The sequence below is a fragment of the Heloderma suspectum genome, chromosome 4 (assembly GCF_057233095.1).
Source record: "Heloderma suspectum isolate Gila_16-S chromosome 4, 16-S_ref, whole genome shotgun sequence".
Classification (NCBI taxonomy): Eukaryota; Metazoa; Chordata; class Lepidosauria; order Squamata; family Helodermatidae; genus Heloderma; species Heloderma suspectum.
Genome location: NC_139461.1, coordinates 202754321 through 202777638, shown reverse-complemented (window position 1 = coordinate 202777638; position 23318 = coordinate 202754321). Strand labels below are relative to the sequence as shown.

Sequence of the window (23318 nt, the reverse complement as noted above, 5' to 3'; positions counted from 1 at the left end):
ACCCCTCTCTCGGATTCCTGCAACATCCCTAGTTTTCCCTACCTCGACCCAGGTTCAATACTCTGTTCCCCACTTGACACTCATACCTCGGCTTCCGCCATCAGCGCCCCTGCCCAGGAAGGTGCTTTGGGTGTGTGCGTGTGTGTGAAGAACCAGAGAAGGAGCTGGGAGGGAGAGAAAAAGAGCAAGGCTAGGGCCTAGGAGGAGGAAGAAATAGCAAGAGAGAGGGGTGAGAGGAAGAGAAAGAACAAGTAGGGACTAGGGAGGTGCAGACTGTGTGAAATCCACTCTGTCTGTGTTTCATAGATTGTCAGGTGCCTTTTGTTACATCGTCCAGTCAAGTCACAGGCAGATCCGAATAATTTTTTTCCCCGTCATGCGGGAAAATATGTGAATAATTACATTTCATAAGGGATTTCATAAGAATTTATATAATTTACTGTAGTACATAACATTTAGCATATTATCCCCCATTCCATTCAACTTTTCCTCAGCAGAAACTTGCGTATTTTTCTATGAATAAATTAGCATACATTTCGGGAAAGTAAAAAAACAAAACATCTGAAAGTCCATAGACTCCACACAGCCTGAGGGGGTTGCTCCACAGCAGATTCCTTAGGTCAGATTCTTAGAAATCTGAGCTCATTTTAGTGAGCTCATCTCGAATTTCTCCCGCATCCCTATTAGGGACTGGGAGGGACAGGGAAGAAGTAAGAGAAAGAGCAAGGCTAGAGGCTAGGAGCGGGAGAAACAGGAAGGTAAAGAGGTGGGGTGGGAAAAATAGCAAGGCTAGAGGTGGGGAGTAGAGAGAAACAGGGAGCTAGTGAGTGGGAGAGAGAGAGAGAGAGGAAGGCTGGGGGCGAGGAAGAGAGAGAAAGATGAAGGCTAGGGATGGGGAAGGGAGAGAAATAGCAGGGAAAGGGGTTGGGGCAGAGAAATAGTGAGGCTGGAGGCTGGGGGTGGACAGCGAGTGAGCGAGCAAAGGGGAAAGGTCTGTGTGGGTGGAAGAAGATTGGGCAGGGCCAGGAAGCAACTCTTTCCTTCTCTTCCTATCTGCCAAACAGATGATCAACAGCAGGTTCAGGAACAGGAAGGAGAACCTGGTGCCCAAATCTTTTTCAAGATTTTTAAAATTAAAAATACATATTTGAAATGGGCAGGAAGTGGAGAGATTCCATGGTCACTTGTTGGAGGTCCCTGCAGGTGCCGTGTTGGGGACCCCGCATGGTTTATTCCCCCCCCCTTTGCTTCTCATATTCACACATTTACAAGTGATGGTTTACAGACTAAAAGGCATGCCTAGGGCCAGATCTGCACCTTGTGTCATATTGATACGATCCCATCATGGTGACGCTATATCCCTCTTGCACATTTATACCTTGTGGCACACACAATGGCGTCTGTTGAGGTATTTTGGATAATATGGAATAACAAGCGGGAAATGATGCTAGAAAAGCGATACATGGAATGTGTAATGTGAGCCAACAGTTATCAGTGCACTTCAATAAAACTGATAAAAAGCCCTCGTGTCGATTGAATCCTGAAGTCATTCCTGAAATTTCCCATTGAGAAAAGCAGCCTGATTCCAGAGGTGATGCTTATCACATGATTAGCCCTGGCATGCAAGACTTTAAAGCATAAATAGCCTGTGCAGAGGGGCCAGAGCCAGATTGGAACCATGGCATGGACAGAGGGGGCTTTAGCTTTGTCTCCCTGCCACTATCCTGACTGGAATCCAGCCCCACCACATAGGAGGAACTGTAGAGACCAGATGCACCCCTTATTTCTGATGGGGATTGAGCAGGGGCAAAGTGTTGAATACCCCCCATGCCATGGTCCTGATCCAGCTCTGCACCACTGGCTTTTTAAAAAACCCTTGCACATCAGGGCTAACCACATGGTAAACGTCATGGCTAATTTGGCCCTGGAATGTTGAATTTCTGTTTATTTTGGTTAACATGCCAATAACAGTTTTCCACTCCAGAAAATCTAAAACCTGCAGGGAGCATTTTGCCCCTTTAATAGAAGATGAAGGCCTCAGTTCCACATTCGGTGGTGACTTGGTAAAGCTATCTGGAGATGACTTTGTAGGTCTTGGCCAGGGAGACAGTTCGGATTCACCGAGTTAAGGACCCTGCTCATTCTCATGCTTTCCAGAATGTCAGCTGTCTCCACCCTGGGCTCCATTCATAAGGAAAATTTGCTGCATGAAACTGATACGATAAAGTTACTTCTTGATGATGTCATCATGCCAAAAAGGGAACCAGGCCAAGTTTGAGGGATAAAACTCATAAGGAGGTAGGGTAACAATACTAATTAGGATTTGGAAATACAGGTCCATGTTTCTATTCAACCTAAAGTGTTTATGAGACCATGCACCAGAAAAGTTCAGACTGTCTGAATCCCATGCAGTGGCACTGTACTGTGCAACTGAATGAGTTTTACAGTGACTCAGTGGCATGTTTAAATGATGACTTGGAATTTTTAATTCCTTCTTCATTATGAAATCGTTAACAACACTAACTAAACCCCCCCACCCTTAATAGTTACACAGCCCTGAAATATTATTCTCTCTTCTTTGCTGGATGGACCCTAATGAGATAAGAATCAGGGGGAAGTTGAGCATGGGGTTTGTACACTAAGGAAACAAACATGAAACAAGCATAGACGTGCAACCTTAATTGTACTCTGAAACATTAGGGTTAAGAGACCTGTAGGGATGTACAGATTCCCCACCGTCCGTTCCAGTGTGTAATCCGCGGCGGGGGGGAGGCGATCTGTTCCTCCCCCTGGAATCCTCCCTGAGTGTCTCCGCTCTGCAAGGATTCTGCAGAGCCAATGGCCGCCCTGTTCCGCCGTCCGCATGCCCCGGATTCCCCCTTTTTTTTCTGGCTCCCTGAACTTATGTAAATAATTCCGTAAGTACCGCCGAAAGATCCTTTTCGCGTGCCCGCTGTTGGTCTCTGTAAGCCTCGGGTCATAGAGAAAATGCCTATTTATTTTTGTTGAAAGGGTAAAGCCCTTCGCGGGAATTCCCCACATAACTACCGGTCACCTGACCTCACCTGACCTCGCTGGACTTCACCTCACCTGACCTCACCGGACCTCACCTCACCTCACCTGACCTCACCTCCAGAGACAATAAAGAGAAAAGATGGAGGATTTCTGTGGACTTCGCGACTCAGCACCAGCGAAAGAAAGCTTCAGGTCACAGGGAAAATGCCTATCGTAAAAAGGGTAAAGCCGTTTGCATTCTTCTTCCATTTCCGATTTACGGATTTCTTTTTGTTATTATTTTAGTAAAATCCGCCGTTCGGCGGACAAAAAAAAAAGGGTCTGCGTGAGCTCCAGTCCGGGTTGACTGGTCCACCTCATTCCAAGGATTCCATGGACCGGATTTGTCAGAATTCGACCCCATTTAAAATTCGTGCGAAATTCTCTGACATCCCTAGAGACCTGTGATTTATTCTAATGGCTAAATCTCTGCAGGGATGGGCAGAATTATGGCTTGCAAGATCTATTTCGCTTTTTACTAGAACACTGAGGTCTACCAACCTGAGCTAGACTCAAAATAGTGGCTCAGGGTGTGGAACCAATTCTCTGCTGCACCCTATCAACCATACAACAGGATATAAACAAATCTACCGGTGAGTTACTGGACAGCAGGGACACAATGCCCTAAAAGCAAAGCTCGAAAGCAACCAATTAGTACTCCTATTTTACAGATAAGGAACACTGAGGCTGAGAAATAAGGGATTCGCAGCAGGCCAGCCACAACGGAGATTTGTTTTCTCCTGCAGTTTTACTTCTGTCAGAGTCAGAAAGAGATCTACAGTGAATCACACAGTGATCTACCAGTAGGTCCTGACCTACCATTTGCCCGCCCCTTTTCTAAATGCCCTTGGGTAGGAAAAGCAAAGCAGCCAGCCCTGCTCATCTGCGTGAGAGGAGAGGCAGGAGGAAATTCAGAGGCTGTTTTCACTCACTTGGTCAGAAGCATCTCAGTGAGCACTCCAAAGCAGATAGCTGCTATGTGGAAAATGAGGGTGGGAGGAGGATCCTTAAAAGCAATCATCATTTGATAGACCAGAAGAGGAATGGTGATAATCACTGCCAGGATTGAACAGCAGATGACCCACTTGCGCCATTGCAACACCAGGTCTCTCCAGGGTGATTTTTTCTCAAGTTGGTACTGGGGAGAAACAAAATATATATACATGAGAAAAGGAAAGAAATCAAGCAACGTAAGGCTGTGAAACGATGAGCATTAGCTGCTAATAGTTTAGAGCAGAAAACCTAAGGAATGATTTGCGTAGGACAATAAATATATGTATAGCTGTTGAAAGGTGGTTTGATTTTCACAAAGGGGTTTAAGCAAATATCCACTTGTTTGTTCATCCTGAGCAATGCGTTTATGGCAGGAGGATGCATTAAACCGTAACCTATGCCTGTGTGCAAGATATCTGGGAGTTTTAAAGATTAAGACAAGAAGCAATAATGGATACCATTTATGCAGAATGGCCTTGAACTACCTGTAACAGATTGAGATACAGTTATTGCATATTCACACTCTGAATCTTCATCCTGTCAGAAGCTAACAGGGAAGGCGCGTCGTCGGAGATAAAGACTTAGAGGGCCCAATTCAGAAGCTGCTCTCCTGCCTTCATAAAGCTGTCTTTGCCTTGAATCATTTTCATTTTATATATTACTGTATAAAATGGCTCAAATCTACACTTGGATTTCTGCTGAAATAAATTGGCATTATTTCACCACTGTAAATTCATGGACTGTTGCGAGAGACATACTACTACGAGAAAGGATGCAAGGCAATAACCATTCTTCAGGGCTCAGGAGATGCTCAGCTGGCCTAGAACCCTGGGAAAAAAGAGAGAAAAACCTCACAGGCAGGTGTTCTAAAGGAGGCGCAATAAGGGCACTCAAAATGAGTTCCCATCAGGAAGCCGGCGCTCTACTGAACAATGGATGACCAAAGAGCAGCTCTGCAGCATCCTGAGCCCCATGTTCCACACTGGGATATAGCAGAGCCTATCCTGTAAATTACCATGGAAAAGAATTGCCTCATAAAGGATAAGATGGCTGCTGAATCACTGTTTATGTAATATGGGATGTGGGTGGAGCCAATGCTTAAAAAAAATCCCACTGAGAAACATAAGTATCATGTTTCAAGGCAGTACAGATTGCTAATAATAAAAGACAGGGTGGGCAAGCTGTGGCCCTCCAAATGTTTTGGCCTACAACTCCCATTGGCTGTAGCTAGCAGAGCCAATGGTGAGGGATAACTGGAATTGCAGGCCAAAACATCTGGAGAGCCATTAATTGTTCGCCTCTGATATAAGATCATGGCTCTGATGGCTTGGTGTTGCTAGAAAGGAGGTAGAGCAAAGCAGGGAAGATGTATATGTATGTCTACACAGAATACTGGCTCCATGCTACTTTTATTCTTGCCAAATTATGTCTGCACTGTGCTTGGGCTGTTCTCCTAAACTATTTTTAAAAATTCTGTTCAAATTTGTCAGAAAGCACAGGCCGTGTTGCCCTTATACAGTTCCGATTCTTCAGATTGGGTTCCCCCCGTCTGCAAGGTAGGTGAAATTAATGAGAAAGTGATTGCTTTCTCCCAGGCCATCTTCCATTGCAATATGCCCTCGTGCAATGGGTCAAGATAGTCCACAAGTAAATTAAAATTTCCTAGAGCTAAAATACTACCCCTTCCATTACCCCACAAAATCTTTCTCTACACATTTTGATGGCAGATATTTTCTGAATCTGCAAATAGCCAGAGGATATTTGATATTCAATGTCAACATTTGACCTCCAATGATTTTTCAGTGCCAGCTAGCAGTATCTGGTAGCTGACATGCAATAGCACTCAAATTTTTACAGAATCTGACATGCACCAGGTCAACACTGGACGATATCTGACAAAAACAGACATAAGTGGTATTGGACACTATCCCAACAGATGACATACAGTAGCAGACAATATTTAACAGTGACTCAGTGCAGTAGCATTTAGTACATTTTGTTCTAACTCCATTTATTCATTTAACCAGTTATAAAACATCTCTTGAATATGGAAAAAAGTACAAACAATTGATTTTGAGCAGGGAGGTATGTCCTCTTCTGAAACGGGAGTGTCAAATTTGGATGTCAAATTCTGAAATGAAAAATCCAAATTTTGAATTTGAAAATTTAGAGGACTGGAAATTTTCTAGAATAGTGTTTAAATTTCCTCCCATCTCTTCTCTCACTAGCCCCAAAGCTGTGCTGGACTTTAAAAATTAGCCCAGTCTGGAAGATGTTCACATTCACTCGTCACCTGGCAACCCTCAGAAGGGAAGAACATCAAAGCTGTTACACTATTTTTCCTTGAATACATTGTCCTATCACCTGTTGACTTATTTATTTATTACATTTACATCCCACCTTTCTTCCGAAAGAAACCATTTTATCCCAACATTCTTTCAAGTCAAGACAGTCTTCTTGAGCTCATGTAACCATCCAAATATAGAGAGCCAGTGTGGTGGAGTGGTTAGACTTTTGGACTAGGACTGGGGTAGCCCAGGTTCGAATCCCCACTCAGCCATGAAGCTCCCTGTGTGACTTTGGGCAAGTTACCAACTCTCAGCGTTACCTAACTCACATGGTTGCTGAGAGGATAAAATGGGAAGGACCATGTATGCCGCTTTGAGCTCTTTTTGAAGAGCTCTTTTTGAAGATGCTCTTTTTGAAGATGTTCACATTCACTCGTCATTGACGTTACTCGTCAATGTAATTTACATCCCACCTTTCGGAAGAAAGGTGGGATGTAAATGTAATAAATAAATAAGTCAACAGGTGATAGGACAATGTATTCAAGGAAAAATAGTGTAACAGCTTTGATGTTCTTCCCTTCTGAGGGTTGCCAGGTGACGAGTGAATGTGAACATTTTCAAAAAGAGCATCTTCAAAAAGAGCTCTTCAAAAAGAGCTCAAAGCGGCATACATGGTCCTTCCCATTTTATCCTCTCAGCAACCATGTGAGTTAGGTAACGCTGAGAGTTGGTAACTTGCCCAAAGTCACACAGGGAGCTTCATGGCTGAGTGGGGATTCGAACCTGGGCTACCCCAGTCCTAGTCCAAAAGTCTAACCACTCCACCACACTGGCTCTCTATATTTGGATGGTTACATGAGCTCAAGAAGACTGTCTTGACTTGAAAGAATGTTGGGATAAAATGGTACCTTACTGTACACAGAGTTTGATGCAACTATGTGCAAAGCTGTGCAAAAGCACTGGAAGAGAGTCTGAGGCTATTAGCAAGCTTGACGACTGTGAAGGACCATGGGAGGTACAGTTCAGGAAGGTCAAGTACATTACTACACCCACTTGTCTGTCATTTTCTTTGAAACTTTAAAAAGGAACGGACTAAACATTGATGAGAGGACCTTTGGGATCGAAGCATGCTCTGTGGCCTTTGTCTCTGCTGCTTAACTGGCACATTTTTAAAATGTATTATTATTATTATTATTAAAAACATTTTCTGTCTTGAGTCCATTTTACATTTAAACAGGTAGCCATTCCTTAAATGAGTATCATCAAACTCTGCCCCCCATTTTAAAAATTATTATTATTTCCTTCTTTTTTTTTTAGCATGTGTTGCTATGTGATTATAACAAATAAAAATGACACGAGAAATTACACCAAGTAAGAGCTGTCTGGAAACAACAGCATTTAACTGTTGCAAGATTACTAGTCTATGCCATTGTTGCAAAGCATGCCAACATTACTGTAGTTCATATCCGTGCTCCTGATAGGCTGTGTGACTCACACACTGTGATTAGAGAAAAATACTGGTAGGGTGAAATATCCATAACCCGTGTTTAGGTTTATACATGGCTTGCAGGCAATCAATGTTTAAAGCACATTTACCCTGAGCACAGTATGGTTTGTACAGACAACCCATGAAAGTAAATACTAATATCTACATGTACCATGTGAGGAACCAATCAGCATACAACTTTGACCAGCTGCAACAAAACTGGTCTGCTATGCGCCCCATGGAGGTTTGTTAAGTGCACCAGATAAAATGCTCACAAAACAAGGCATCTTTCACTGCAGAAGTACTATGGCTTAGGTTTCATTTAAAAAAAGAAAGAGAAAGAGAGAGAGACAATCAGTCATGTGCTTCTTAGTGGCCTAAAGAGAAGCATATCTGTTGCCTTTAATTAAGCAAGCATCATAGCAATGTGCCATAATGCTTCTGTTATACAAAGGAGTGTGTCTGTTCCCTTTCTAACACTTCAGAAAGCTCAGTGGCTTGCCAAATGGACAATCTGAAGATCCTTTCAGCCTTGAAGGCTGCAAACCAAATGCACTTACTTGGGAGTAAATCACTGAATTCAATGAGACTTACATCAGAATAAACATGCATAAGATTGGACTATTGGTCTTCAGCACATTGGGAAATGAAATGGGAGTTAGCACTTGGAGGCAACTGCTAAGTAAGGATGGCAGAGGAATCTGTCTGGGGATGGTGAAACTCACTGACCTTTAGTCTGCTCGGTCCCCTGGACTTCGGCTTGCTTTCTTGCAAGCTGCTTTGGGGGACATAGCAGATCTGCATCAAGTCAAGACAGCTTGTGGATATCCAGGGGTTTTCCCTTATTTGTGTAAAAAGCAGTTTGTGCAAATTGCAGCCGCAATTTGTGCAAGTTTTGGCTGTAATTTGCACAAGTTGCAGCTGTAATTTGTGCAATTTCTGCAATTTCTGCAAATTACAGCAGAAATTTGCATAATTTGCACAAATTGCAGGTGCAATTTCTGCAAATTGCTTTTTATGCAACACCCCCCTCAAATAAAGTTCCCGGATTTGGGGAACAAACCCCCAGCTCAGCTGACAAATGCTAAGCCAGGTCAGGGGCGCCACAGGAATCCATTGGGCCCCCAAAGGGCCGGATTTCCCGGGAATGGACATTCCTGCTGCTGAGTGGCAAACAAGGAGGAGGGGAGCTTTACTTCTTTAAGAACATGGGAAACCTAGGAGGCTGCCTTATCCTAAGTCAGATCATTGCTCCATCTAGCTCAGTATTTCTACTGTGTTTGGTCATGGCTCTTCAGAGTTTCAGGCAGGGGCCTTTTCTAGCCCTGCTTGGAGATGTTGGGTATTGAAGCATGGACCGTTGGATGGATGCAAAGCATGAGCTCTACCATGTGCCCTCCCTCCACTAGAAGTTACCAAGAAGCAAAATCAGGAGACAGGAGTAGCCAAGTGTGAAGCTTCTCCCCATCAGTCACCGCTACGCATGACACTAAATCAGTCTTAGAAGGCATATTCATTTATTTCACTGGTGGGGAACCTCAGGTCCAGGGGTCAAATCTGGTCCTCCTGTGGTCCCAAACCAGTCCCCTGGGCTTCCCTAATTGGCTGTGCCTCCTCTCAAACAGAAACTGTTTGGGAGGAGGAAAGATAACAGAAACAACTACTAGACATTACCAAAATGTATGTTTAAAACAAGCCTCATTTAGAGATGTCTTACATCATATACCTTGACTTCAGCAAAGCTTTTGACAAAGTGCCCCATGATATCCTGATGAGCAAACTAGCTCAAAGTGGGCTAGATGAAACAACGATCCGGTGGATCCACAGTTGGCTACAGAATCGGACTCAAAGAGTGCTTATCAATGGGACCCTCTCAAACTGGGGAGAGATAATGAGTGGGGTACCGCAGGGCTCAGTCCTGGGCCCAGTGCTCTTCAACATTGTTATTAATGACTTGGAGGAGGAGGTGCAGGGAATGCTGATCAAATTTGCAGATGACACAAAATTGGGAGGGATAGCTAATACTTTGGAAGACAGAAACAAAATTCAAAGTGATCTGGATAGACTTGAGCGCTGGGCAGAAAACAACAGAATGACATTTAATAGGGACAAATGCCAAGTTCTGCACCTAGGAAAAAGAAATCAAATGCACAGTTACAAGATGGGGATACGTGGCTCAACCACACTACAAGCGAGAAGGATCTTGGAATTGTTGTCGATCACAAGCTGAATATGAGCCAACAATGTGATGTGGCTGCAAAAAAGGCAAATGCTATTTTGGGCTGCATTCATAGAAGAATCGCTTCCAAATCCCGGGAAGTACTAGTTCCCCTCTACTCAGCACTGGTTAGGCCTCATCTGGAGTACTGTGTCCAGTTCTGGGCACCACACTTTAAGAAGGATGCAGACAAATTGGAGAGGGTTCACAGGAGGGCAACGAAGATGATCAGGGGACTGGAAACAAAGCCCTATGAAGGGAGACTGAAAGAACTGGGCATATTTAGCCTTGAGAAGAGAAGACTGAGGGGAGATATGATAGCACTCTTCAAGTACTTGAAAGGTTGTCACAGAGAAGAAGGCCAGGATCTCTTCTCAATCATCCCAGAGTTCAGGACACGGAATAATGGGCTCAAGTTACAGGAAGCCAGATTCCGGCTGAACATCAGGAAAAACTTCCTGACTGTAAGAGCAATACGACAATGGAACCAATTACCTGGGGAGGTGGTGGGCTCTCCCACACTGGAGGCCTTCAAGACGAGGCTGGACAGCCATTTGTCAGGGATGCTCTGACTTGGATTCCTGCCTTGAGCAGGGGGTTGGACTCGATGGCCTTGTAGGCCCCTTCCAACCCTACTATTCTATGATTCTATGATTCTATGATTCTATGTCACAGAAAGCTGTAACAGAATCAAATGAGTTCAGGTTTCTATGAATCTGACCTGTAGATTCTGAAGCAGACACTTTTCCTGAGTTGCACAGATTCCATGGACTTGCGGACCATTAAAAAAAAAAAAACTTTCTGGAATTTTACGCAAATTTAGTCGTCAGTACAATAAAAAACACCAGACAAAAATGTGCATTTTCCCCATAGGCTAAAGCGTGAAAATGCAAATTTGGGAGGATTTTCATATTTGGGGGGAGATTTTCCCAGTTTGGGTGGATCTGTGCATTTTTGCAAGTGCAAATTTGCGCAAATGTGGATTTGTGCACATTAAAAAAATTGGAAAAAATCCAATTCTATCAAGGAGTGGATGACATAACAAAAGGCACCTGACAATCAGTGAAATGCAGGAGGAATGGATTTTGCAAACTCTGTACATCCCTAGCTGTATTGCACTGCCAGCAATTAGCCGAATTAGACCATCCATTATTATTACAAAGACACTGTGGTGTCATATGGACATGAAACAAAAGGTTTTGCTGAATAAGATGCAGCCCAAGATCCATAGACATGATAGGTATAGTTGCCAAAGCAGCAATCCACTGATCCAATGCTCTATTCCATTCCTGCTTAAAAAGCCTGTATATCATATTTATTCACCAATAACAAGTGTTTATAGACATGGCTTGTGGGTCACTTTGCCTGACCAGCCTCAATGAGTGCTTCCAATAATGATGGAGACTCTGATGCTATAAAAGTGGCTGGTCCAAATCTAGATATTAACAAATGCTGCAATTGCAGGTATTGCCCTTCAGTCACAGCAGGCAAACCATATTTGGCATGCAAGAGAGAAAATGACCAAACTTATCATTGGCCACCAGTTGATCCAAAGTAAAAAATCACCTTATCTATCCCTGTCTGCCACAAAAACATTTTCGTACCAATTTTTAGATCTGGGTTGCCTCATAAACTCAATTTAGCATGAGAAAATGGAACAAAGTGCAATTTTCTCTAACTATATAAACTGTGGGAGGAACCCTATGCATTCTTGTATGTCTAGAATCTAATGCTATCCATTTAGAGAGAGAAACCAGACAAGAAGTTTCCAAAACTGACGAAGGTGGAAGATCTGATGCCTGTCCTGCTTCCTAGGGGCATCTTGTTGGCCCGGAAACAGTTGGAAGCAGGAAGCTGGACTGCATAGATATTTGGTCTCTTCCAGCAGGGTTCCTCTTATGTTCTTAAGACTGCCATCAAGAAGGGAAGTGGGCCAAAACAATAGTAACAGCTATTTGACAAGATGCCCATTTCCTCCATAATGTCTAGAACAGGGTTGGCAACTTGTGGGTCGGCAACTCCAGATGTTTTGGCCTACAACTCCCATGATCCCCACCATTGGGTATGCTGGCAAGGGCTGATGGGAATTGTAGACCAAAACATCTGGAAGTCCACAAGTTGCCCACCCCTGGGATTGAACAGCAGGAAAAAGCATTTTGAACATAAGATACTGTCTGCATTGACTAATTTAGTCTGCATTGACTAATTTCGGCCTGTATGTCTTAGGGCGCAATCCTATGGGGATAGGTGGCTGCCTCCGAACTCGGAGTTGACTGCCTATCCAATGCAGGGCAGGAGAAGCACGGAGGGGATCATCCCCTCTGCGCTTCAGCCGCCCTGCATTTGTGGCTAGATAGCTGATTTCGGAGGCAGCGTGGAAAGGGGGAAGGTTGGTTCTCTGGGAACCGACCTCGGACGCGGGCTCCAAGGTTGGTTCCTGGAAACCGACATATCCTATGGCCATCTAGCTGCTGACTAGCAGCCATAGGATTGCTCCCTTGATGGGTTTTAACAGGGAAGAGCTGCCACATCAAGTTTTGGGATAAGGTTTTACCAATATTAATACAGCAGCAAATGGGTCAGTTTCCTAGTGTTGTTTCTCCACTACACTACTCTTTGGATACAGATTGATCAAACTTAAAAATGAGGGGGAAATCACAATAGTTTAATCTGGATCTAAAAATCAAAGAGCAGGGGAGAGAAATGTTACAAACTCATTTACTCTCTTCCATTTACATTATTGCTTTGTTCTGAATCTACCTAATTGTTTGAAAGGCACAACCCTGTGCAATTTTGCTCCGAGTTAAGTCCCCTCTGAGTTCAGTGGAGGCTTACTCCGTCGTAAGTGTGTTTGGCCTAAATCAGAATTAACCAAGAGGAGAAACATAAAGGTCAAGACTCCATAAACTTGCAACCAGCTCTATAAGCTGGCACCTGAGACACGCACATTTGGCACTACAACACTTTGTGCGTGTTTTTCAAGAGCAGTGCCTGAAGCCTCGTTCGCATGAGCAATCCCACAGCTCCATGTCCATCTAAGTGCTTGTTTGATGGAGGCAAAACAACATCTGTAGGTTTCAAAGCGTTTACTGAAAACAACATGGGTCTTGGGAACCACAGGCAGAAATCTGAGAAACATCCTGAGTATGATTTTTCAGTAGGCATCGAGTGAAGTTATTATGCCTGCAGAGAACTTAAGGCCCATTCAAATGTTCTTTGAAAATATTGTCGGCAAATGTACTGTACACGCCCGCATTCTTTCAGTGCATCCTGATTTGGGCACTTCTGAATTTGACCTCTAGTTTGGCTTCAGCTTGCAGCTTCTGGTTGGTGCTGTTCTGAACAAGGGGCATCCTGAAGTGTGTGCAGTCAGATACACACGAATTAGCTTGGATTATATGAAGCTCTCCATTCACCAACTGCTATTTTCTTTTTTTTTTTTGATGCTTCATGGACTGTTTTGCTGCACTGGAAGAGTCGTGACCCTCTCTGCCTTGACACTTGGACACAATTTATACTGCCTATTTTACCCTTGGTGAGACTCACAGCTGGTCTGCATGATACCCCGTATCGTTTTTATGATAAATGAATGCCTTTCTTAAAGTATCTTGGTCCTGCTACAGTAAATGATATGCTGCCTCTGAGGACAGAAGAGCTTCTATTAGATGCTGCTATTACCCAGCCTTTTCTGGTTTAACCAATCCCCCTCCCTCCATTACTTTCTTTGTTCTACTTTTGATATTCCTTTCCCCCCTTTTTCTGTCTTGGCTTATATTGTGATCTTATCAACTGCCAGTTGGTTTGGGGCTCATGTTTCTAGGGATTTTCATTTCCCGTTTGGCTTGTTCTCCAGATAATTTGTCGTAATCTTTCAGTATACTTGGAAAGGTATTGAAGCACTGTCCTGTCCCAAAAGGCAGCGTTCCATAAAACAATAAAATAACAGCAATGCTACTTTGATTTTTATAGAAATCCTCCCCACTCCCTCCACCTCCTACCAATGCATTCAGGAATTGTTGAAAATAGCATTACACAAACTGGTTAAAATTTTCAGGTGTTTCATCATGAATCGGAGGAGAGGTGAAAGGAGTTGAATGCCAGGAAAAAAATGGGTTCCACGTGATGGGGCCTCCAGTCACAAAGAAATGGCCACTGGCTGATTTAAGGTGTCATGGTGACTCTCTCAATGACAGAAGGCATCTGAACATAGACACCACCAAGAAACACGGTTCAGATCACAGCTGTTACAGGAATAAGTCTTCACAGTAATATGCCTTGATTATGTGGGAAGAGATTATCAGATACTGAAAGACTGTCTTCTCCTACAGGAGCCTGCCTGGCTTTTAAGATCTTCAGGTGATGCCCTTCTTTCGGTGTCACCACCATGAGAGGCACATTTGGTGGGGACATGAGAGAGGGCCTTCCCAGTGGCTGCTCCCAGGCTCTCCAGGTAGGCTGCCTCTCCGTTGTCTTTCTGCTATCAGGCAAACACATTTTTATTCAAGCAGGATTTTGGCATGTAAATGGGTTGTGGTGAAGTGGGTTCTATTGGGTTGGGTGCTGTCTTTATTTCTTTTATTGTTGTGGTCTTTAATTACATTTTAGTGTATTTGTTTTATGATTGTTTTAACTATGTTTTATTTTAATCTTGGCTTTTATGATTGCTAGCTGCCTTGACCACCATTACTTATTTGTTAGGAATGGTTTAAATCAAATCAATGAAGGAAGGAAGGAAGGAAGGAAGGAAGTCAGGGCCCCAAGTCTCTCGCATCTTTAAGCAGCAATGGTATGAACCGCAGGCAAGTGACATTGGAAAGGAAATGTAGCTACCTTAATATGGGCATCACTGCTCAGAACGTTATTAGATACTGTCCTTTTCCTGAGGAAACTGCACAACCATTGCTAATCCACTAAAGACAACATCATCACTGCAAGCCCTTCCATTGTACGTTTCCCAGTAAGGGCCAGCATCAAAGGTAGGTATGACTGAGCACCAGACGAGGGCCGATACCCCAACAGGGACCCACTGACAAGATCCCCCTGGACTTGCTCCTCCTTTTCACCACTGGAATCTGCTTGTTCACCTGCCTCTTGTTCTGGCCCAGATAACTGTTGTGGTGAGAAGAAGCAGTAGGTTCAGGTGGTACGGTGGGCTGCAAGGGAGAGGAGGGAGGGACAAAGTAATAGAATCATAGAATAGTACGGTTGGAAGGGGCCTACAAGACCATCGAGTCCAACCCCCTGCTCAATGCAGGAATCCGAGTCACAGCATCCCTGACAGATGGCTGTCCAGCTTCATCTTGAACGCCTCCAGTGTGGGAGAGCCACTACCTCCCTAGGTCATTGGTTCCATTGTCGTATTGCTCTAACAGGCAGGAAGTTTTTCCTGCTGTTCAGCCAGAATCTGGCTTCCTGGAACTTGAGCCCATTATTCCGTGTCCTGCATTCTGGGATGTTCGAGAAGAGATCCTGGCCTTCCTCTGTGTGACAACCTTTCAAGTACTTGAAGAACACTATCCTATCTCCCCTCAGTCTTCTCTTCTCAAGGCTAAACATGCCCAGTTCTTGCAGTCTCTCCTCATAGAGCTTTGTTTCCAGTCCCCTGATCATCTTTGTTACCCACCTCTGAACCCTATCCAGCTTGTCTGCATCCTTCTTAAAGTGCGGTGCCCGGAAGTGGGCACCGTACTCCAGATGAGGCCTAACCAGTGCTGAGCAGAGGGGAACTAGTACTTCTGGGGATTTGGAAGCGATGCTCCTATTGATGCAGCCCAAAATAGCATTTGCCTTTTTTGCAGCCACATCACATTGTTGGCTCATATTCAGCTTGTGATTGACAACAATTCCAAGATCCTTCTTGCTTGTAGTGTTGTTGAGCCAAGTATTCTCCGTCTTGTAACTGTGCATTTGGTTTCTTTTTCCTAGGTGCCAAACTTGGCATTTATCCCTATTAAATTTCATTCTGTTGTTTTTTGCCCATTGCTCCAGCCTATCAAGATCACTTTGAATTTTGTTTCTGTCTTCCAAGGTATTCGCTAGTCCGTTGTGCCTGTGGACATCTGGTAGTGTGATGCTGGATTTAACACTATGGAAACACACCTTTGCAATTCTTTGCCACTTGCTGGACAGTGGGGTTATTCCCTTTCGCAAATGCAGCCTTTCATAAGGGGTATTCAGAAGCAGCTCCCCCTCCTGGTGTATACTGATCTTGTGGAGGGGAAAGCAGGATGACACTTGCCAGCCTCTCCCATGACATCAGCACGCTTCCTGACCCTGCTTCCAGTGTCCCTACATTCAGCAGAACATTAGCAAGAGGGGTCTACATCAGGAGGTAGGCAACTTTTCTGGGCCATGGGCACATCTGGCAATTTGAGAAACTGTCCTGGGCACTACTGCAAAATGGCTGCTATGGGGGGCAAGGCAAAGGGCAAGTAACCTGGCCAAAAGGGTGAGTACAAGGCAGAGGTGAGGTCTGAGCTGGAACACACTAAACAACTCCTTTGAACCCACAGTTTTCAGCACCAACAGAAACCCATTTCACAGCAATCCCAGCTGCTGGTAAGAAAGTGTGTTAATTTTTTTAAAAAAGTGGGAGGGGTACGGCACTTTGGTGGGTACCAAGGATGGTCTCCAGGGCCGCACTGGCATCCCTGGGCACCACATTGCCCAGCTATGGTCTACAGTCATTCAGCTGTGGGCACATAGGATCTGCATGCCAACAGGAACTGTGCACAACTGGTGTTTCCACTGGTGTGTGGAGCCTACCTGTATACAGCTGTTTGTATATAGGCTTCATTTGCCAAAATTCTGCTTCAAGTATGACTTACTTCCTCCTCCACATATTCAATATCTGCTGGAATGGCACTTGTGAATAGTCCTATATTTATTCATCCAAGTCCTGTTGGCCATACATCTGGGTTACTGTGCAAGGTCCCCTATGCACGCCTTGCGCACTAATGTGTGGTTGTGTTGGGATCGCACTTCTCCTCACACATTGGTGGTGGGGATGGAGTTTTGTTCATAGGGCTAAACTTATGTTTGTTTCTTTTTTAAATTAAATACATTTTCCTTGGTGCCAAACAAGAGCTGAAAGGAATTCCACATGAGAAGTGTTTTCCATATATGAATTTGCTGCAGCAGGGATGCAAAACCTGTACCCAGTAACTGGCCTGTAATCGTGTGTGCCCATCACCTATTCATTTGAGGAACAGATGGGGACACATAGCATATGTAGTGAAGCTGGGTGTCCCTACATCCCATTTGCCTAGCAAATGATTCACTTGAAGCCTCTGAAATTCACCATCTGAATGGTGGGACAAGAGGGGGGCATACAGTATTCCCCCCCTTTGCTTAAAGGAGAGGGTTTTTTGTTTTTTTCACCCCAAAATGACAGTATATATGAAAACATATTGAAATACATAACCTGAAATTAAGAGAAGTACCTTCACAACAGATGGCTGACATTTGGAGCTTTTCTACATGACACTGTTAACCTGCTGTTCATCCACTGTATCTGCTTTGGGTTTTTGTCACAGAGTTGAAAGCTGAGAACTAGGTGAGGAGCATTTATTTTCCTGCTTTTTTGATACATAACCTCTAGATGGCACTGCGGAATCGCGGAATACCAAAATATGCAAGAGGAAATTGTGCTTTCTTTCGCTTTCACAATCAAACGCCTTATTTCCGCAGTTCTAAAAAAAAAATTGCCTAAAGTGTTGGTTAGAAGCAAAACTGGAGGGTCATGATGTCATCTAAAGAACCCATAAATAACTGGGAATGATAGGGATTGATGAGTCCATGATAAATGTCTCATGTAGAAACGCCCTTGGTATATATTTACCATCATAGGAAACATAGGAAGCTGCCTTATACCAGGTCAAAATATGTGTCCATATAGCCCAGTATTGACTACTCTGTTGGCAGTCTGTCTGTCTGTCTGTCTGTCTGTCTGTCTGTCTATCAATCATCTATCTATCACTATCTGACCCTTTTTACTGGACTGAACCTGGGTCTCAGGCAGAGCAAATGCCCTGTTTCTTAGAAGAGTCAAAATTTGGGACACGAATGCTGATTCATAAAATGGCTAGCACTCCAGCTGCACAGGAGATAGCAAGCCAGAATGCGGGGGGGGGGGATTTCCCCTTTACACATTCTGGGATGGATGAAAGAGGATTTTGCAGTGGTGGGGTCAGGAATATGTGTAATAATGTGACAAGCCACACTTGTGCTGACCATGCCAATTAGGGACTCAGGGTGAAGAAGCGGGGTGTGGGGAAGAAATCAGACATCATCAGGCGTTGGTTATAAATTGGCCACAACCTTTACTGGTTACAGTTTACATAGTTTGGCGTGCCATAGGGCAAGGATCCAGTCACAGGGCAGCCTGACTGTTGGCTGATTCATTGCCACTGCCCTTGTGACGGAGTTATGTTGGGACCCACAATGACATGGGCTGATAATGTGGGCCCCTTCTGAGAGCTAGGCGTATGTCAGGCATTCCAGCCTATGAGCTGGGCTGGCGCCTTGAAGCCTTACCCCCAAATTCCCTTATTTACTATTTATTTATTTACTTATTTATTGCATTTCTATCCCACCTTTTTTCTTCCAAGTAACCTAGGGCGGCATACATAACTCTCCTCCTCCTCTCCATTTTATCCTCACAACAACAACCCTGTGAAGTAGGTTGGGCTGAGTGTCTGTGACTGGCCCAAAGTCACCCAGCGAGCTTCATGGCTGAGTGAGTGGGGACTAGAACCCAGATCTCCCAACTCCCAGTCCAACACTCTAGCCATTACACCACACTGGCTCTCCTATGGAGATGCCTCAACCCCTGCTTACTCCCTGAAATGGATCCTACCCATTGCCTCCATTGCCTGTAAAAAACAAGTTGTGACATAGATAACAAAGGCAGGTAAATTATAGAATCAATGGTAATTGCTATAAGGAAGGCAAAACTCCCCAACTGCACAGCCAACTCCACACATGAGTAAAATTCCTTCTGAGGCAGAAGCCTTGGCACGGCAGTGACGGCGGCAGCTGCGGTGGCGGGGCTGGCGGCGGGGGCAGCAGGTGTGGCGGTGGCAGGTGCAGCGGCGGGGGTGGCAGGTGCGGCGGCGGTGGAATGTGCGGGGGCGGCAGGTGTAGTGGTGGCGGCAGCGGCAGGTGTAGTGGTGGTGGCGGCGGGGGCGGCTGGTCTCCTGGCTGGCCGTGGCTGGGTGCAGCATACGCAAATGGTGGCGGCTACAGCGGCCATCATTTGCATTCGCTATTTTTCGCCGTTCTAACCTACGTAAATATTTACGTAGGCTAGAACGGTGAAAAATAGCGAATGCAAATGGTGGCCGCCATAGACGCCGCCATTTGAATACGCATTTTTTTTTACTTTGCTGTGATAGGCTACATAAATATTTATGTAGCCTATCACGGTTAAATACAGGGATGCAAACAGCGGCGGGTACGGCCGCCGCCATTTGCGTCCCTGCTGCCCAGTGGCTGGATGTCCGGCTGCCGGCAGAGCCGGCCAGTGGCTCCGCAGAAAATGCAGAGCGGAGCCGGCTGGGCAGGATTCCGGGGGAAGGGATGGAGCGCCTCCCCCCCGTCTAGGGATGGCGGAGAATTTCTCCCTGAAACTTCGGGGGGCCGAGCGCCAACGTGTTCAGCCCCCCGAAGAAGTTTCGGGGAGAAATCCTCCGCCCCCCCGCCCCCCGCCCCCCCCGGGACGGGACTTACCTTCCCTGAATGTCCCTCCCGGCGGCGGGTCCGGCTGGCGGTTCGTCCGGTGTTCGAGCGGGGCGGGAGCGGCAGCCGGTCTTTCGACCGGCTGCCGCCCCCGCCATTGCAATGAAAGAAAAAAAAAACAAAACGTCCCCTGATAGGCTACGTGACGATTCACGTAGCCTATCACGGCAAGATTTGCAAAGTCAGCCGTGATAGGCTACGTGAATCGTCACGTAGCCTATCACGGATGACTTTAAAAAAAAAAAAGCGCGTACGCGAATGGCGGCCCCCATAGGGAGCCGCCATTCGCATTCCTTATTTGGTCGCTGTAGTCTACGTCAATGTTTACGTAGACTATGGCGAAAATCAGGGCAACGCTATTTGCATTGCCCTTATTTTCGCCGTAGTCTACGTAAACATTGACGTAGACTACAGCAACTAAATAAGGAACGCGAATGGCGGCTCCCTATGGGGGCCGCCATTCGCATACGCGCTTTTTTTTTTTTTTTTTTAAGTCACCCGTGATAGGCTACGTGACGATTCACGTAGCCTATCACGGCTGACTTTCCAGATCTAGCCGTGATAGGCTACGTGAATCGTCACGTAGCCTATCAGGGGACTTTTTTTTTTTTTTTTTTGTTACTTTCGTATTTGCAGCCGGGCGAGGTGGGAAGCCTCCTCCCCGGCCTGAATTTCGGCCGGGCGAGGCGGGAAGCCTCCCCCCCCGGCCTGAATTTCGGCCGGGCGAGGCGGGAAGCCTCCCCCCCCGGCCTGAACTTCGCGGGGGGAGCAGCGAAGCGCTCCCCCCCACCGCGAAAAAGCTGCGAGAAAAGGTAAGTGACTTTCGTTCACCCCTACCCCCGTCGAGGATTCCAGGGGGAGGGACGGAGCGCCTCCCCCCCACTGCAAAGCAGATCCGCGAAACGGAAAGTGACGTTTGTACATCCTTACTTGTGGGAGACCCCTATTTATTCCCCAAGAAAGAACCAGATAGGGAACAGTCTGTCTCCTAGATCTGCCCTCAAGTTCCACTCCCAGGAATCAAAGGGCAATGCAGGGAAACCACCTGCTTATTCGATCCTTGCCCATCTTGGCTCATTATGAGCTGCAGGGAGAGACTTAGGGAGGGGATCAAGGTACTGGTGAATGCTTCCCTCGAGGAGGGACTGATGCCATCAGCCCTCAAGGAGGCAGTGATAAGACCACTGTTAAAGAAGCCCTCCTTGGATCCCATTTTGAAACAACTTTCACCCGGTTTCGAATCTGCCATTTTGGAGCAAGGAGATTGAGCAGGTGGTGGCTCTGCCATTTCAGGCACACTTGGAAGAGGCAGATTATCTGGATCCATTTCAATTGGGCTTCAGACCTGGGCATGGGACAGAAACGGCCTTGGTCGCCTTGGTGGATGATATGAGGAGGGCTTTGGATAGGGGTGAGTGCTCCTTCCTTGTTCTCATCGATCTCTCAGCGGCTTTTGATACCGTCAACCATGGTATCCTCCTGGACCTCCTGGAGGGGTTGGGCATAGGGGACACTGTAGTACAGTGGTTCTGTTCCTTCCTCTCTGGCAGGTACCAGAGGATAGCTCTGGGAGACTTCAGACCCTTGGCTGCTCACTTGCGGGGTGCCACAAGGTTCTATTCTCTCCCCGATGTTATTTAACATCTATGTGAAGCTGCTGGGGGCTATCACCAGGAGGTCTGGGGTGCGGTGTCACCAATATGTGGATGACACGCAGCTCTACCTCACGTTTAAATCCTCACCAAGGTTGGCTGTAGAAACTCTGTCCAAGTTTCTGGAGTCGGTGAGTGGCTGGATGGGAAGGAATAAGCTGAAACTGAACCCCGACAAAACCGAAGTACTTTTGGTGGGAGACAAGGGGAGGTTGGGGGATGTTGACCTGGTGTTGAATGGGGTGTGGCTGCCCCTGAAAGACCAGGTCCGCAGCCTGGGGGTCATTTTAGACCCAGCTGTCCGTGGACGCTTAGGTGTCGGCCGTGAGCCAGGTGGTACTGTACCAACTCCATCTGATACACCGGCTGTGCTCCTACCTACCTAACCATCTGCTCCCATCAGTAGTTCATGCCCTGGTCTCCTCTTGCCTATACTGTAACACTCTACGTGGGGTTACCCTTGAAGACAGTTCGGAAGCTGCAGCTGGTACAGAACGCGGTGGCTCGCCTGATTAAAGGCAGCTGTCGGCAAGATCACATCACTCCAGTGCTGAAGGAGTTGCACTGGTTACCAGTTGTTTTCCGGGCCCAATTCAAGGTGTTTGTTTTGACCTTTAAAACCCTATATGGTTTTGGCTCTTAAGGAGCGCCTCCAGCAACACCAGGGATGCCGCTCAACGAGATCAGCCTCGGAAGGCCTTCTCTCTGTCCCATCGGCCAGGACAGCTAGGCTGGTGAGGATGAGGGAGAGGGCTTTTTCTGTGGTGGCCCCCATGTTGTGGAATTCCCTCCCTAGCGACCTCCACCATGCCCCCTCTTTGATGAGCTTCCACGGGGCTTTGAAAACCTAGCTGTTCAGGTGGGCATTTGGGGTGGGTTAGGTTTTTTTTTAAAGCAATGTTGTTTGTTGATTATGTTGTATTTTGTGTTGTTATTTGTATTGTACGCTGCCTAGAGTGGCCGGGTAGCCAGCCAGATGGGCGGCTAATAAATCTAATTAAAAAAAATAAAATTGGCCCATGAGAATGGAATTCTAGCCACCGCCCTCCACCAACACCTAGCACAACAGCACAAACAGGGACCCCAGTAAGCGGGGAACAGGCTTGTGACAAAATGGAGGGGAGGTGTTGGAGTTCACCATTCACAGGGACAGAAGGATTTCCTGTTACAGACAGGAATGTGTATATGCTTGCAGAATGTACCCTGTATTTACGATATATGTATATATAAAAAGATACAATAAAAAGGGGGGAATGGGTGACAAATACTCCTGACAACAAAGTGGACATTTCCTGTTTTCACTGAGTTCCTATTATATGGGGGAAGGGGGAAGAATATAGGTGACAACCTTTTTTGCCCATCAGGATTTTAAATATAAATGGGTGCTTGTGTATGATTGAAATCATACAACAGACTGTTTCTGGAAAACTGTTCCTATAAGGCATCTTCAGTTCTTTAAACTGATATGCAATCAAGTGCTGTAAAGGCTAATATGGGAACAAACCCTCGAAGCAAGGACAACACTCAATTTTGCCCATAAATGGAACTACATGCACACTTTATTACGTACTATGAGCATGGGATCATACGCAATGATGTTCAGCAGCCCTTGATGCTTGCAAGCTCTGACCCGAATGGATGTTTCCCTTTGTAATTCTGCAAGAATGTCTGAGCCTGATTAGCAATTATGTATGATAGCTGATCAAGTAATTAAATTATATACACTTTTCTTCTGGGATGGAAGAATACTCAGGTTTCACAGGATGTCTGCAAGAAAAGGTCTGTTAGGCTGTGCAGTTTCTCCCCCTACATAATTCTTGCAGATGAAGTTATCATGGTGAAAGTCTCGTTTGACTCCCATATAAGTCCAGCAGGCCCCATAATTTGAG

General features: G+C 45.7%; 1 protein-coding gene across 20 annotated transcripts in view; it reads right to left on the bottom strand.

Moving 5' to 3' along the window:
- Window positions 1-23318, bottom strand: part of LOC146347963 (uncharacterized) — a 372707-nt gene that overhangs the window by 84057 nt on the left and 265332 nt on the right. For 19 of the 20 annotated variants that reach the window (XM_084852006.1, XM_084852014.1, XM_084852011.1 and 16 more), the window contains one exon: window positions 3987-4192. The exons of the other annotated variant lie outside the window; for it this stretch is intronic. In XM_084852006.1, coding sequence (XP_084708132.1) covers window positions 3987-4192 — 206 coding nt within the window. The remainder of the gene's footprint in view (window positions 1-3986; window positions 4193-23318) is intronic. 20 annotated transcript variants of the gene reach the window in all.